Source organism: Rhea americana, unplaced genomic scaffold (genome assembly GCF_003343005.1).
Source record: "Rhea americana isolate MKP2758 unplaced genomic scaffold, rheAme1 scaffold_16, whole genome shotgun sequence".
Classification (NCBI taxonomy): Eukaryota; Metazoa; Chordata; class Aves; order Rheiformes; family Rheidae; genus Rhea; species Rhea americana.
Genome location: NW_028185705.1, coordinates 4,162,917 through 4,181,073, shown reverse-complemented (window position 1 = coordinate 4,181,073; position 18,157 = coordinate 4,162,917). Strand labels below are relative to the sequence as shown.

The following is an 18,157-nucleotide window of genomic DNA, read 5'->3' as shown; positions in this document are numbered from 1 at the left end:
CGGACAATTTTGGAGTAATCCAAAGGGAACTATACCACAAAAAGAAATCCTTGCAGCTTTAGATGCATCTTAGAAAAGTAGAATGGTAAAAACTAATCAAAGTAAATGAGGTTAGTTGGTTTATATCATATAACGTCACTGCAACAATACGAATTCTACAAATTGTCAAATAATTAAACTGGTAATAGTTTCTATACTTTCTATTTTTAAACCTCAATGTGTATACTTTATAAAGTATATAAAGAACTGCAAGAAAATAATCTGAACTGTAAGAAAAATATCTTAAGTAGTAACTGAAAATATACAAGAGATATCGCTAAATTTTAGCCTTCTTTCTGATTTTACACAAAAACTCCATTTAGAAGACATTTTATCTCTGTACAAAACATTGATAGCTTCTAAGAGAAAAAAAATACTGAAAAATACACAGATTTAAAAAGGAAGGTTCAGTAATGTAATCTCGGAAAGCAATTGCAGAAACAAGATATTTGATTTAGAAAACTTGTTTAATTAACAATGCTTATTAACTGTACAGCTTTAACTCATAAATACAGACAAAGTTGTAAAAAATCTCAAATGTGATTCTTACTTTAGAATTTATTTGATTCCAACGCCTGCCTTTTAATATACTAAACATGTGGAAATCAGTGCAATTTGAACAGTTGCCAAATAAAAACTCCTAACAATGAAGTAATGCTCAGTGGAGTGTACACTCATCTCTACTTTGTAGCTTACTCTTGGGAAAGGAACTAAATCAATCTTTGGTAATATAGGAAAACAAATTGACACCGCAAATAATTAACACAGATAAATATGTAAGGATTAGCATGGTTCATATTCACATGCACACTGTAAAACAAAATTCATTTATTTTCTGTAAATGAAAAAAAAAGCTCTCTTAAGGTGCCACGATCGCTTGAAACTACACATGATGGGACCTATTCCTTTGCACTGAAGTCAACAGCAGTTMTGATACTGAAGCTTTTGGAGATGCAGGCATAGGCCTAAACTAATCTAAGAAGGGTGAGGAATTAATCCAGTTAGTCAAATGCATTAGAGACTATTCATGACACTTTTTTCATGAATGTACAGAAAAWATATCGTAAGGAAGCATACAACATAAAACCATTAAAAACACCATTCCCTCTTAAAATAAGAGAGGTATAGAGTTTGTAGGGCTTCCTACTGAAAGATATCTCAGTCTGAATAAGTGTTTTTTTTTGAAATTACTAAAGTTAACATCATCTCACAGAGGTTTAGTTCTAAAATAAATGTTTTCTCTTTAGTCTCTCATTCAGTGATTATTATTTACTCTTACAGTATGTGTGCTATTGCCAGTGCAAGACCAGATTACATGGTATATTAGAATAATGCAGTGCAATTTCTTTCTCTCTTGGGATAAAGACAATGAGTAAATCTTAACATGATAGGAATGTTTCAAAACAAAGATTGAAAACATATTTCATCAAGCCAGTCTTCCTCTATGTACAACACATTTAGAAAAAAGCAGTATACCACATTTGTGTGCATTTGCACTTAACCAAGTACAGTGCAAAATAAATGAAAGCTTTCTCTCTTACTGAAAGAGGAACAAATATAATCTGATCAAAAAACAAGTGCCTAAAAAAATTTTAAAGAAACTAAAAAAACAACCAAATAAAAAGTAATGAATGGCACATTTAGTAATCAAGGCATCCATTTTCCTCATTTTCAGTAGCCATAGCCCAATCTGAAATGGTAAAAATTCAAAAAGGCACTGCACGTGGTGCTCCTGCAGGGCTTTGTCCATCCTCCTCCATGTTCAGAGCACTTCAAAACACTGAATAACAAAGACTGAACTTGGTACAGACTKCAGTTAATGTTTTCCACATCGGCCTTCAAAAGCATGATGTTCTCTGTGTGCTAAGGAAGAGAGGGAGGGGAAAAAGAAACAATAAAAATTGTAAACTTTGTTATGTAAACTTTGTCAAGAAGTTAAAAAGATGAAAATAAAAGACAACAGGGTGTGAGCCGTCAAGGAAGACAACATGCAAACAAGTGACTTGGGGAATGCACTATTCTGATAATACACTTATTCACAGCCTAAATTAAGGCATCCTTGAAAATTCTGATAGTAAATGGTTGTACCACACRAATATCTAAATTAAAAAGCATGAAATTTTGAGAGTTATCAATACATTTATCTCACTCATTTTAGGAATCTTGCATATTAAACAAGAAACCAAGTATATCCTAAAATTAAGCTTAAAATATTCTATACTTTGAATGGTAGCTAACTTTTACATTGAAGGGACATAACTATCTATAACTTTAAAGTAAAAATTTGAATGAAATGAGAGATGCAAGACTTCTAAATCTTTAAAGATGAATCAAGCAGGTTATTCCCATGGAAATATCCTACTGGCTACTATTTCTCTAGTGAAGGTAGAAATGAACTAATACAAAATACTTACGTTTATAAAACACTGCTTTAAAAGATGTGTGGGGCAGAAGTTTATGTATCTTTTCTAAAACTTTTGCTTCACTTGCTAAAGAGGCGTTCACGTTCCAGACTTGTACAACATCTTCACGGTCACGAACACTGACGCTAACCCCTATTACTTCATCATCTGTACAGAAGAGGAAGCATTATTAAAGAATTCTTTAAAAGTGAGGCATGTCTTATTTGATACTTATGTATTATGAAACACTGCCCAAAAGCTGAACAAACTCAAGAAAGGAAAGACAGTGATCTCCAATGAAGAGAATACCAGTGCAGAAACCAGACAAAATAGTTACCAGAAAGAAACAAACATTATTACTAGTAGAAACTATTGTAAATATTACCTCAAAATAGTTYTAATAAATTGTCACAAGGTTATTCATCTTTATTATTGCACTCTTATCCTTTACTAGAAGGGAATCAAAATACTCACTAAAGTTAGTAACATAAACTACTAAAGCTAATTTACTTCAGCAACTYATAAGCAAAATTTTGAGGGGAAAAACAACTAATACCCCATGAACAGTGCCTGACAGAGATTGTACAYTACTTTTTCCAGACTGTAAACTGTATTGCTGTGTTTTTCCTTTCCATTTTGTCAAAGCAGCAGCAAAAAAATAATTAATAAAACCACAGCCAGGCCTGCTGCTGCTGCTACCAGCGTTGATAACTCTGTACTTGAGCAGAGAAGCACTTCTTAGTAGGAAATCCCCCGGATGCGGTTCTGCGGATAGCCCCGTCTGAGACCCTGTTGGTGCCGAAAGGGAAGACTGCCTCCACCTTCCTCCCACCAGTTGCCTCCTCCTTCCCTGGGCAGAAAATCTCCCTTCTTCTTGATATGAGCTCAGCTATGCACACGGAGGTTTTTAATAGCACCTATTGGAAATGTCTTCCGCAGGTAAAGGATTTGAGGCTTGTAGTCTCCTTCTTATAATCCTGAAATATGTCAGGCAAGCAATGAATACGTTATCTGAGAAATTGGCTCAGTAAACCCTTTTAGAAAAAATAAAACAAAACAAAACAACTAACTGAATACAGAGAAGCAACCTAATGTAGCATGCCTACTCTGCTATATTAACTATGTTTGAGAGAGAATATTTGTTTGAAAAATCTTTGCTGAGTTGCTCTGTGAACTGGAGAAACTGAATTCTTTTCTCTTGAATGAGAAAGCAGAGATGGAACACTTCCTAATGGGATATTCCTTAACATTAAATAAAAGCCAGATTAATCATACATAYATATATATATGTCTAGGAGTAAATATGGTCACAAGAAATGATGAGAAATAAGTTAAACTGAAAACCTAGCTTAGTAATCAGTTCTCGGAATTCATTCCCTATAGGCCACTGGATTGACAAGTTAATCATTTACTTTACCTAGTAACAGTTCTGCAAACGAACCTTAGCTTACGAAATGGTCACAGACTCACACTTGCTTTTCATGACTAAGATACAGCATGATGACACATCTTAAGTAAGGTAGCACTCACAAGCCCTTCCTGAGGACCTTTTAAAATGAAACGTGCAAGTCTGCAAGCACAGAGAYGAAATTTATTGTGAAATGACTTCACTGAATTATTACACCCGAACAAAATCAGGTACTGGTTTCTGGATGATTAAAGACTGTTTTCTAGTAAACCAACAAGGCATTTTAAGAATTTTTATGTAAATTCAATTACACTAGAGACTGGCTTGACCTAAGCAATRTTTTTAAGTGATAATGAAAATACCACCTTTGGCTGGAGCGCTAACCTGAGATTCAGGAGACCCAGGTTTGTATCATGGCTCTGCTGCAAGTTTTTAATGTAATGATAGGCAAAACACTCAGCTTCTCTATTTCAGGTCTTCTCTGCTGCTTCCATTGACAACTCATCACCTTATTAGGAGACTCAACAGAGACCATGAGGGGTAATAGGGGTGTCTGTCTAATTTAGTCACTTCCAGCTGAGACAGTACAAGCAATCTACTATGAAAATGTAATTTCTTGTTGGATTCCAAGAGTTGCAAGCTGTTGAACTCAAATCTAGAATTATTTCTGCCCCAAGACAGTCAGAAGACCTTCTCCTCSTCTTAATGACAAATGCATACGAATAGGATTTCGTGCTTTGTCCTGTATTTTTAGTACTGTTTCCAYAGTCTGCATTCAAACTCCCTGTTTGTGATGCTAGTCTAAATTATTTTTAAAAGTTACCTGCTGCACAACAATCTGTAAACTGCTCTCCAATAGTTGCTAACAGTAGCTCTTTCCAAACTGCAGCCTAGGAAGAAAAAAAACCAGTTACTCTTATGTTATTTTCTCTTAATTTAAGTGTTAGGCTTGCTACCTCAGTTTTGAGTGGATTCTCTTTCTGAGGTTGTCTGGACAGAAAAAGAGTAYMTTGTACACTGAATGGTATGCAAATRAACAGTTGCACACTATATTATATTATTAATTTCTTCAGTATAGTTAGAGCAAGTTTRGAGTCTGATAATAAATACCACAACTCAGAGCTGTTCTAATAAATAYTTTAAATATTTAAGTATAAATTTACCTTCTCTATATATGAGTCCATGACTCATCCTGAACGCACTAATTACTATAAAGCACGAAAGTAGATTTCTCCCAAGAATTTCATATGATAAAAAGACTACAAAGCTCCACTTGTAATCATTTGTTTCTATGGAAAATAATTACTATCCACTTTAAAAAAAGTACCAGAAAACCCTACCAGTAAACTAAATGTATTTATATTTAAACATCATGTCTGCTTCTCCTTGACTATGACTTTCAACAAATTTAAATGCTAACTAGAGAATTAAAACTGGAGAAAAAAAGCAATCAGCCAGTTTTCTTTGGCTCTGTTAGAGTAATTACATTGTTATTTGCTTTTGACATTTGTYATCACCTAAGCCAAAGAGCATTCARAACTTGGAACCTCTTTTTTTAACACATTACATGCAGTTCTAACGCATTCAGTAATATGCTCCAAGGTGTGTGGTTACAAAGACATAAATTATTTTTTAGAATATGGCAACATCTATATTCGCCTATACCTCCATAATGACTTTTTCATATACTGCTTCTAAGGAATGTATTTTCTGCTATTCTGAGTTAGCTTGGGTTTTAGTACTATTAAAAAAGGAAAAACAAATCAAMTGCACCAAGGTTAAAACAAAAAGCAAGCAGCTATGAAGAAGATAAACCAATAAACTGCTTTAATGGAGTTTCTAAGTACTCCTAAGCCATCTTCTGGGGTACAAAAGATAAGCATCATGCATTTCTGTGACTTGATAATTACCAACTAATCCAATGCATAATATAGATCTAGGCTATGGAAAGAATTATTTGATGCAACTCATCAATGAGGCAGTTTGAAGATGTCAGTGTGATAATCTTTGACATGATGTATTTTGCCTGCCAGTGGAAGAGTTCATACATGAATGTTGAGACTGACCATGCATACTCTCATTACCAGGCATAGTGCTCACTACTGTGAGTTGTCCTAATGGTCTCATGGGTAGGAAGCACTTCATCCAGTAGTAAGCAGTTGCAGGATCAGGCTTATGAGGATCTAAAAAGTATTAGTTTTCATATTAAAAATTGACATAAAGAAGTGTCACTGTATACATGCAAAAACATTTTCAAATGTCAGTATTTTGTCAGTTAGTTTATCATACCATCTGAAAGACTGATATCTTTAGGAAAGCTACCTCTCCCTCCCTCCACACCCTCATCAAAGCATTGCTAGAGCATGTCATCCTTTCCACTCAGGTCTGTACAAGACAGTTCTTCTTAGCCTAAGAGCTACTGTGAGGATGTGTGACCATTAGAAGCATGAAGCCAAAAATGAGAAATAGGCACGAAGATAATATTTACTCCATTTACARAGATACTAAAAGCTGATTCAAGTTCATCTCTGATTAAAACTTTCAGAAGTAGCCAGAGATGTGTGATATTTAATTCCAGAGATCAAAAAAGTTTCCTTCATTTAGCCTGTGAAAAAACATGTATCTCTGAGGTTTCTAAATTCACCACCCAAAAATGTAAGCCCCCCAAACTGCTTGTCACTTCTGACAATCTTCACACTTTGGATTATAAAAGGAAAAAGAAAATTTCAGTCTTTTGTGATCACTTGGGATTGGAAAGGAAGAAAGCTGCAATTCACATATGGAAAAAAAAAACCCACAGGCAAAATCAATTAACTTTTGGCTGAAATTTCAAGTACCATCTTTCAGCGTTTAATGCCTTTTGCAAGGCTGTCACATTTTTCTTACACGTCACTTTTAGCATTTAAAGGCCTGATCCAGAACACACTTATACACATAAATAACACATGTGAATAGGTCAAATCTCTTCATTGTGACAGTTCACAGGAAAAGTTACTCACATGCTTTTAATAGGGGCACAAAGCCCAGCACACAGAAAACAAATTTTTTCAGCAGGGCTAAAACAATGACATGCCTGAACGTATTTTCTATTTTAAACTTTAAAATTAAAAAAGAGCAAATTAAAAAAAGAGCAAATAAAAAAAGAGCAAATAAAAAAAGAGCAAATCAAAGAGCAAATCAAAAAGCGCTCCGGTTTTATAAGACATGCACAAGGTGATGTGACAGCTCACAGTTGCCAGCAAAGGGGACTATCTCATCTTCCTCTTTTCTCCTTTACCCCACAGACTCCTCAAAAATATTTCCTGATCATATACTGATCAAATTAAAAAATAATTCTGCTATCTTTGTGTGTTGAACCAGCTCACAGAATGATCTGATAAGCACCACTGTCAGGACAAGTGGGACTGGGAAAGGAGAAAGAGCAAGATCTTCCCCCTTCCAGTGGGAGCAAGGCATTAGACGGGATTAGCTATCCATGGAAACAAAGTCCTAGTCTTCAACCGGCACGAGAAAGGCACAGTGCACACAGTATACGTCTACAGGAGTGCGTACAAGCAACGTTAAGCACAAAGAGTCCTACTGAGCCTGACAGAGAGCTTAGTCGCACTTGACACTTCAGTGAAACTCTGGCAGTCGTGCTGAACTGTGTGTGGATTCTTGAAGAGTATCACTAAGGTTTTGGCTATAACCTAGCATTTAGTATTACCAGGAAAAGATGTTTATATTTTGTTTTGGACACCTGTAAGCATACAGAGTCTTGAGAACAAAAGCACTTGTAAAATACTACGCCTGCCAAATGGAAATGGAGTAMAACATTTCAACTTTGGCTTGATTTGTCACCATACAGTGACAAATATTGTCAAAAACAAGATACTGAATTAGCTAAAAAGAAATGTTCTCTCACTGTCTTGCAATAAAAGGTTATGAATTTTAAAATGGTGTCTGGTTGTTRTACTGGATGATGTCAAAACTGAAAAACTTTACACAAGCTTTATTTCACAGAGTTTAAAGAACTCCCCTTGTTAAATCATTTCTAAGTAAAAGGTGAATATTACGTACCGTACTTTCCTTAGGGACCTTCATTTTCCACACACCTCCTTTGGCATTACTTTCCTCTTCCCTGGTTATGGGAAATATATCAGTAAAATAAACATTCAAATCCACATCRAGATAAACCTATGTCTGGGGTTTAATTTTCCCAGAAAACCCCCATTTGAAATGCAATTACTAACTCCAGGTAGCATGACTCAAGCTATGACTTCTGACATCAGAGATAAATCTTTCATTGTTCATACGAAGTGTATCTCTCAACACCTAATCCCTCTSCTAAGTTTTGTGTGTTGGAAAATACTTACATTTTCCCTGACCACAGACTATCTTTGAAGTGGCTGCACACTATATGGGAACATGCCACAAAGCAATTTTATGTTTTGCTATGGTAACCTTTTATTTTGGAAAAACTCTGACATAYTTTCACATAAGCAACTTGTTACTCTCAAGTTCATTCAGTTTAACAGAACTTGAACACACTTCATTTCAGTTCCGAGACAGCTAGAAATTAATTGTCCTAATTTAGAGAAAAAGACTGAAGTTGTCTGGGGTSAAGACAGACATGATCAGAAACTGCTTTATAATGGCAAAGGCACAACAACAAACCTGCAGACTTTTCAAGTTTATTCTGTCACTATTCTTTTTATAAATTTTACACTTGGGGCTTTCAGTTTTCTGTTAGAACTCTGTAAAAGCAGACACAGCGTAAACTCTGAAGTTTTCATAAGCATACTCTAAAATTCGCCTTTTGAATATCCAAACCTAAGAGGGTTGAATACAAAACCTATAAAGATTCCCCAAGATCAATGGGCTCCCATCAATCCAGACAAACACTGGGGAAAGAAAGGAGGCAAATTTTGGAATGACACCTTCAAAAATCTGCAGTCTTCAATTTGCACTGCAGAATTTGTTTTTACTCCTAAAAACTAGGCTGCAATTAGCCCGCATGCTGTAACTGTAATCAGAGAAAAGCTTCTGTGCAGCAATTACTGAAAAGTTAGTGGGCTTTGATCATATCAACATCTTGCAATCCCTTTCCTAAAATACAGCATACACATTTACTTTRATAGTCTTAAAATAGATGTATCATCTTCAAAAAAGATCTTGACATTTCACACCCCTACTAGACACTTACCAAATCAAAACTAAAAATAGAGAAAAAAACAAAATGTTCCCACTCATCCTGACAAAGATATCAAGACCTCCACACAATTGCCTACTTGATTTGTACAGGCACCRATGTTTCTTTCAACCTACTTTAGCTATTCTGACCAGTAACAGTATTTTTAGAAAAGTAATGTATGTTTTCAGATATATTTCATTTTAGAAAATTATTTACTTCTTCAGATTAGCATGGAAACCTCCTGCAGTAAGTCAACATCCAGTTAGGCATTCTATGATCAAGTTAAAGGACTCTAATTCAATCACTGTCTAGTGCAAATGATGCCAAAAAGATCAAATCTCCTCAGAAAATTTTTAAGCGATCCAATTAGAAAGTAAAAGAATTTTATCAGGAAGAAGGCAGGCTAGCTCAACTTCTGTGGAAAAAGAACACTGATTTATACCAGTTTCATAGGAATTTGCTGCAACTTATCCCTTCATAATGGCATCATTAAATAGTTACATTTAGCTTTAATCTAAGCCCATATATACAGTGTTATGCATATGAACCATACTTTTGCATGGGTAAAGAACTGTCAAGGAGCATCAGTCATTTATACTGTTACTACACTACCTTCAGTGGAGAGGAAAAAAAATTAAGTTAAAAATAATTCAAATACTAGTAACCCATATGAAAGCATAATATACCATATATTTTCTGTGTATTCTTGAACYGAAATTTGGAGACATAATGTATTAATTTTTAATTCATAATTTGATTTCTTATTTACATCTAAGTTCCAAAGTGGACAATTAAGTTATGGTCTTTTGAATATAGACTCTCTTCAGCACAAGTAACTTTCAAGCTTAAAAAGATCCTGATAGACCTACAAAAGAGATATCCTTAGTTCAGCCATTTGCAGGCAACAGAGACAAGACACTTCTGTCCCACTTGTGCCTCCCTTCACCATGTACTTAATGTTTTTCACTGCCCACTCCCAGAAACATCTAATGACAACACACTTACCAAAGCGGCCGTCTCTCTCCCCTCATTAAATGGTAACTACATCTCAGCGGCAAATTTGTCACAGGAGGGATGTTGTTGTAGACACTCCAGAAATTCTTAAAAATAAAAAAGTATAGTTGCATTAACATGTGAGAAGAACTTTCATGAGGATTTGCTACCTTTATTTTCTCCAGAACCATCACGTATTTTACTCTAGAGAACTATCATTTTCTTGTACTTTATAAAAAAGGCTTTGAAATCATCTTGTTACAATTTCACTTCTTAAAGATTTTAAAGATTATGTTGCAGCTACATGCAGTGGATGTAACATTAGATACGAATACAACTTTAAAACTAAACATTGCAACATTATCAACATTAAGTGATAATTTTTGTGGCCCTTGGCAACTTCATCTAATAGCTGTTTCCATTATCCAGTCACTAAAAGAGAAGAAAAACTATTAAAAATATAAAAATTGATGTAAAAAATCAGGGAGAGAGGGGAATATTTATATTGAGTTCTGCATTYCATTTTTGCTTTTTTAATGCTAAGCAGTAATCAGCTCAAATTATCACAGAAAAGATACATAAACAATTACCACCCCGTGGCTGGCTCAGACTCACAAGTACCTGTTGCCCCAGCCTGCTGCTGTGCAGTCCTTGCCCTGCGCAATACCCTACCTTCCGTTGAAAACGGGGAAGCGCGCACAAATGCGCGATCCTGTGGATGAGCTGATGACACTTGGTTAAACCTCATTTTKAAACGGACCAATTTGTGCTGTCAAAATTGATTTCACTGCCTGAACGATGTGGACGCTGCTAATACAGACAGGGAAAGAGAACCTTTCCCAAAGGTCTGCAAAGAACAACCTCAGACATTACACCAAAGTACTGCCACRGAGAACCTTGTTTCCATAAAACTTCTAAAACCAGTTTACCTCTTAGATTGATCCGCTGAGAGGAAACATCTCATGTAATGTAACAAACTGCACAAATATTAGTAAGACAGCTTCACTTAAAGCTACAGAAGATCACCATGGTTGGCTTCTTCCAAGGAGAAGGCTTTGGCATCACCTTAGAAGTTCAGCGATCTAGTGAACTAAGTCAGCTTAGCATTAAGGTAAGGCAAATACCAATTCATTGTATTTCACACCAACACGGGCAGTAAAACAGAAATGCCGCTTTACTGRCAAGAGATGCCCACTGATTGGTATTGATGGTTTAAAACTAGATGACATAGAAACATTCAGAATTTCTCACTGCTGCAAATATCCATGATGTAAAAGCACCTAACCATAAGCCAGTTCACTGGAAAAAAAAAAAAAAAAAAGTCAAGCTTAAGGGCAGAGACAGGAAAATCAACCACAAGTTCTAATTTTGCTGTATTAAAGCACAACTAGAGAAAAGGCAGGATAAATACTTAAGCATAACAATCCAACAGTGGCACCAAAAGAAACTGGAATGGTTAAAAAGAGTGGGTTTGTCTGATCAAAGCAAACCAACATACTTCATCCTTTTCTGGTCTGGAAAGCCAAATGAAATTCCAAGAATGACTAAGTTATAGCACATACAAAGAGCAGTACTTACATTTCATATCACAGGTGAGCGAAGGCATGAGTGTGACTCATCCATACAAGTGTGTTAATGTAACTTCACACCTTAAGTTTCAGTTTTCATGTGTAGGAACTACTGTAGTGAAGCTTAATCTTACCTGTACTGTGTGTACTGTATAAATCTTCTTCAAATTTGATGCACATTCAGCTGCTGTAGTACCAGGAAGTGACCTTGAAAAAAAGTAGAGGTTAATAAAAATACGTATTTTACCTGGGGGYGGGGGAAGATGGATGGAGAAAAGTGAATCATATTAGCAAGATGTTGAAACATTCATATGTCAAAGTTACAGAGTAAACTTCAGTTTAGATGATCATTACTTATTTAAAAATAGGAATTCAATTATTCTTACACTTTAGGCTGAATTGAGATTTGTCAGGTAGTTTACAAAATTATGTTTAAATTAGACAAGTGAATTAACCAAAACTAACTGTGTTCTTTTTAATGGACACCCCACTCTCCTTTCTGCTTTTAGACTTAAAAAAAATGATTTGAATTTTAGGGGGCCTTAGTAACTGAATTCAAGCTAACATCSAAGATTCCTTTTTAATTGCATTCAGTATAACCCAGATGTCTCTTCCATTAAAAAATATTCTCAGTATTTCATACTTCCATCTTCTTTAAAAAATGTTAGCTATATAATTAATTGTAATTATATTCTAAATTTGAAGTCCTGCTTACTCGCACACACCACTAGATGGCACAAAACTACAAAGTCACACAACTAGCGGAATAAGGGAACTCACGAAGCCCTGTTTCTAAAGGGCTATTTCTAAAGCAGAAATAAGACCACCAAAGAATCTTTATTTTGAAACAAAGCAACTTTCCATTTCATCTTAAAAAGAGCAAACACAAACGTATAACACAACTGAACCTGAAAAAAAAGACAACACAGTAGATCTAAGAAACAGAGAGCAAAACTAAGTTGTTGCCCAGGTACCTGCTGAAGAAAGATCTAAGGATAAGGGGAAAGGAGACCCCAGCAATCCCCCCAGCTATGCGGCTGTCTTGCCACGACCCATCCGATCAGCACAGAAGCGTTCAGGAACGCACTCAAAGACCGCTCGGTTGCTGAGGACATAAGCCAGGCGCTGGGGCAAAAGCTACACATGTAAAGGAAGATGCTGAATAATTAAACCTAAGCAAAACTACGAAAACAGCATCACATTTTCAAAACTCTGATATTAACTCCGATGGTTTTTGATGGAACCTGTCAAGATGAATGACTTAAAATACATTAAAAAATAGCAGAGAACTCCCTCTTAACTTTTTCAGTACAGAGCAGAAACTAATGTCTAGTAAACTACTTACCTGTTACTCATTAGACATGGAAAACCAAGAAACTGATAAACTGAAGTTGCCTTTTCTGCACTCTGCACTTAAAGAATAAACAGAAAAATTCAAACTGAACAAAAACAGAGATGGTCAGCTGGCTTCCTAATGTAGGATACAAGTAGCAACTTAAAAGGGATACAAAACTTTGCAGGTGATTTATCTTTATTTGCTGGTAGGGAGCAAGAGGGGTGTGCAGTGCAGTATCACTTGTGTCTTCTTAGTGCTGACCTCTCAAACGTTGTTCCATAAACTGGCAAAAWGGAGATGATTTTGCCTCTCCACATCTCACACCCCCGTCTGAGAAATTACTTCTGTTAAGTACTATATCTGCCAGTTTGCTAACTCAATAGCCAACAATATGTATGGAGTTAACTTTGCTTTATGACTTTGCTTTACAGTATCATCATTCGATATATTCAAAATGATACTGCTTTTGAGACCCTGTGATAATAAAGTCTATTCAAATGCGAGATAAAAAGATATTCTGTAACTCCAGCCAAAGGTTATCTAGGTATTCACAGCAACCATTTCGCAATTCTAACACCATTCCAGAAATCAGCTGAGAATGAAATACAGAATATTCCACTTTGAGGTCATCAAATGATTCGTTCTGATAGTTGCAAATAATATATTCCAGAGAACCTATGTGATCAGCTGGCAGAAAACACCAACCAACCAGTAGATCATTTATTTGAAAATTTAAGGTGATGGACTATTCTTTTGTTCCTAGTAACTTTCTTGGCAAGTCCTTCATGCCCACAAGATTCAGCCTTTCATCCAACTCTGGAAAGTATCATTGATCTTTTGGGCTGATCTCTAACACCAAAAGCTTTTTTTTTATTAAAAAAATGCTTAGAAAAGATAAAGACATCTCCAAAATAACTATTCAAATACCCAGCTCATCCCTTTTTATATGTTATAACCAGCTCAGGAATACTCTGCTATACCTCTAGATCATTTGTAACCTATTATTTCTGTATGCAACTGAAACTCCAATTCATGATTTGATTAACTGAAACAAACTATGGAAAGGATTGCAAATTATAAAATGATAACACACATCAATTTAAAAGTTTCAGTTCTGCACCATTTGCCACACTGAGCGGAATTACACTTGCATAAATTAGGATTAATGCATAAGACAGAAACAATATATTAGTTACAGCCAGCCAAAGTGGCAGTCATTAAAACAAAGTACTCAAACTGCACACAACAAGAGGAAAAAGCACAACTTCCTGCCAGATTACAGAACACCGACAAATATGAAGTGCTGCGTTTCTGTGATAGACACCCATAAGCTCCACAGATCAGCATAGATGACAACTGAGTGTTTTTTTGTGCCTCGAAAGCCACAAAATAGTGATTTTTTTTAAATTGAGTRCGTAGGAAAAGTTTAGATTAAATTAGCACAAATGGTAGATGAGTTTCAAATGAAAAAAATGTAGAAATTTCCGTTTCTGCAACTTTTCCAGCAAACACTCAGTTATGATATAAACTAGGAGTCATAAGATGGTTGTGTACTCTCCTGAAAAAACTCCCAATATATGCTTCTGCAAAACAGGAAAACTGCAAATATTGATTCTTAAAATGAAGCCATTAGAAAATCCCCTCATTCGGAATAATTTTACTGCCATTGGCAACAACAGTAATCTGACAAGCCACGTGAGACATTCAGCTCAAGCCATGGCGAACAACTAATTTCCCGTATCTCCCGTATCTTACAGAGAACTGCAGGAGCATTAGTTAAGAGCGCGAGAAACGGAGCCGTGAGTAACCTGCCCAAGGTGAATCCTAACACCAGCTCGCAGCTACTTCTTTATTACTCCACTATGAATAACGAACAAAGATGCAAAGATAAATCYAGTGTTTTATCCATGAATAAATCTCCAGGTGGTCATGCTTCTGTTAACATCTAACACCAAACTGTAGCTCTTCTGTTTCCCTACAAATAACTAAGGGTAGRATTTTTTCCAGATGTTCGCACGCTGGCCCATTCTCAATGGGAATCTTATCATGGCTTCAGTGGGAGCAACTTTGAACGTGGCTGAGCACTTCAGAAAATATCAGTGTAAGTATTTAGCTGCAACTGGTTTTGGTATAAATAAGCAAAATATTTAATTCCAAAGCATATACTCAAAAACATGCTGTGGCAACTAAACAAATGTAGTAATCCATTCTGAATATGGACAAAGACTGATTTCAAGCTATCAAAGCCTGTCAAAACGCATTTACTGGTTTGAACATTTTTATAATATAAACCATCATTTTTCATTGTAAGCCACCTACTCATGAGCTTTAATAGATGAAATAGATGATCTTAGATAAATAAGATTTTRCTATAGGGAAGAAGGGAAAGTATTAAGTTTTGTTTCAAATATTTGATGTATTCAGCTATAAAAATTCATAATTATTATGAAAATGGCTCAATTATCAGAATTTATCTACTAAAGTTTATTTATATAAAACTCTTCAGTGTAACATGGAGAGAGAAAAATAAGCATATACAGATAATGTGTTTTCTAAGAACATTTTCACTTTCCTGGAGYAGACTAATAGCATTGCATTACATTTGATAACATTCATTAGCATGTTCTTCCTTTCAAAAAACAGATATATAAAAGTCAAACTGTTCTTACAACAGAAACAAACTAACTTAAAATCTCTGCTAGAAGTCAGGCAAGAAGACACAACAGGCCATCCACGATCCTTCTGCCTGACCTGTATAGACGTACATTCAGACTTCCCCGAAGGAAGTCAATCTTTCACAAAATTCAGCTAGAGGTGAGCCTTCTGTACTAGACTTTAACGCAACCTATACTCATTTTCTGACAACACTGATTTGTAAAGGGAACTGAYACTTTCCTTACTGTTGGTTGAAATTGGTATATTAGCAACACTAGCAGCTGAGATGCAGGTAGGCTTTCAGAAGATGTCTTTTTGCAACGGCATGTAAAGTCCCCATCATCGCGTGTACTTTCACACACACTGTACCGAAAACTCACCGCAGACAGAACCTCTGGCTTCTCACGGTGAGCCTGAAAATCAGGCAGCTTCTAACGCTAATAAATTTTCTTTATTATTTTGTATGGAATGGCTTACTCAGTGTAGCATTAAAAATAAAATGGCATACAATACTCAGTCTAAACTATAGTCATGATTTGCAAGGTTTACAAAGTAGGCTCTTTGCTTCATGGCCATACATACATGAAAAAAGTGTAAGCAGTTTCACATCCTTATATTTACACAAAATCACACTCAGGTCTACATCCCAAAATTCCAGTAAGGGATGGTTTCAAATGCCAAACAGTATTTGTTATCAACGATACCAAGCCTTGATGATACCAAGCCTTGATGGTCTCACCACATTTGACTTTTCCTTTTGTTCAAACCCCATGTTGAATGTGCTACACAACCTGAATCCAATGACCAGATTTCTAATCTTTATTTTTAACTTGTTATATTCAGTGAGGCATAACCATATTTTGTTGTAAAAAAATTGAAGACTGTTGAAAAATTGAAAGAAAAGAGTTGCAAAATCTAGAAATGCAATCTTTAGTTCAAAAGCCAGAGAGTGTTATGAAGAGCACCCTGCACCAATGCAGAACTTCACTGAGATGAACATGAGTGCAAAGCTCTCCGGCATTAATCCACTTCCCAAGAAGGCACCAAAGGCATCTGCCCACCTTGCTGAAATGCCATGTCTTGTAATGCCACCACTGAGCTGCATGCAAAAGCACTACCAGCAGGACACACAGCTATGAACTTGGAGACCTGCAGCATGGAAAACCAAACAGCAAAGCTAAACTCATGGGTTTAGTATATTTAGCATACAACCTTAAGAAATCTTTACAATCAAAAAGAAAATCTTGCCTCTCTTAGGAGAAAAGACTGACAGCTTTTCTGACTGGCTGGCCTACTGACATTTGAAGATCATACATATGATCTTACTTCTCAAACTGGTGAATAATATTCTCCCAAATACTTTCATCATTCTCGCTTTCCTAAAACAAATATGGGATAGTATATGAGAAAGCAGTAGCAGATGGTAAACACTGTAGCCACGCACGCCAAAAAGGGCTTAGCACTTACAGGAAATGCAAATRTCCAATATGAGACGTGAGACAATGATAACGAGCTTGACCTGCTCACAGCAGTACAGCCTCCAGATGCTACGCTGACGCCAAGGCATTTACAGAAATACRTGCCGATGTGAGATAAAGACATTTCTGATGCAGGAAACGCATCAAGTGACCATGTTACAAGGTGAGGTCATTAAACCTAAGGCAGTTATTTGGTAGCACATCACTGTTGCTATATATAGCACTACTTAGCTGGTGGGCATTCATTTTAACCGTATAACTTAATGATATATTATGCAGCTCTTGCAACAGAAGTCATGGATTTCTCTCACAGTAATATGATAAAAAAAAGGCAACTCTGCATATCCATCTCAGCATCCATTTACCCCTGACTCTTAAGAGTCACTTCTTCCTGCCTTTCAGTCCAATTTAGRGTGATACGTAACAGTAGTCAAAACCAGCTTCACCTCACAGGAAAGCACCACTGCCCCTTGTCGTGCTTTTTCTGCAGTCAGTAAATAAACTCATGCACACGGCTGTACCCGCTGGGAAGTTCACCCTGTACCCACGCAAGCAGCGCTCCCACAGCCAGATCTGTGTGGGCGACCGATGCAGGCTGCAGCTGCTTCCCCGGGGCGCCGCAGAGACACACGAACCTTCGCACGCTGCAGTAAATTACATTTATGGCTGCGCACTAGAAGGTATCGCTTGTGTGCTTTCTAACGCCTTAAATGGTTTTCCACTGCATGAAACAGCCCGTCTGTTTTGCTGTCACCCTCCCTCCTTGGCGTTATTCTAGCATTGCTGCGGGTAAACAAAACACAGTAGTGTTTTGCATATAAATCAGTAATTATGGTTTGACCGTTGGCCCCATATTTTTACAGCAGGCCCCGGACTTCTGGAAATTTAAGGCAACAGTTGTATTTTTAAGGAATTTACACATGCTCCTAGATTTGTAATTGAAGAAACAACGACACTATTTAAATGTGTGGAASCGTAGGAAAAAGAATCGGCGGAAAAACCGTTTGATAAGAGTGTGAAATACAGTGAAATCAGACTTTTTTTTAAAAAAAAAACCCTCACGATGTAACCGCGCAGGCTGCGCGCCGGAGCGCAGGGCGAGGCG

General features: G+C 36.3%; 1 protein-coding gene across 1 annotated transcript; it reads right to left on the bottom strand.

Moving 5' to 3' along the window:
- Window positions 1–487: 487 nt before the first annotated feature.
- Window positions 488–11,784, bottom strand: EIF4E3 (eukaryotic translation initiation factor 4E family member 3). Its single transcript, XM_085300060.1, has 6 exons — window positions 11,718–11,784; window positions 10,028–10,122; window positions 7,909–7,969; window positions 4,673–4,739; window positions 2,454–2,609; window positions 488–1,902 (listed from the first exon to the last, which is right to left on the bottom strand). Exons 2-6 carry the CDS (start codon window positions 10,051–10,053, stop codon window positions 1,856–1,858), a joined length of 357 nt encoding a protein of 118 aa, XP_085156186.1. The 5' UTR covers window positions 10,054–10,122; window positions 11,718–11,784; the 3' UTR covers window positions 488–1,855.
- Window positions 11,785–18,157: the final 6,373 nt, after the last annotated feature.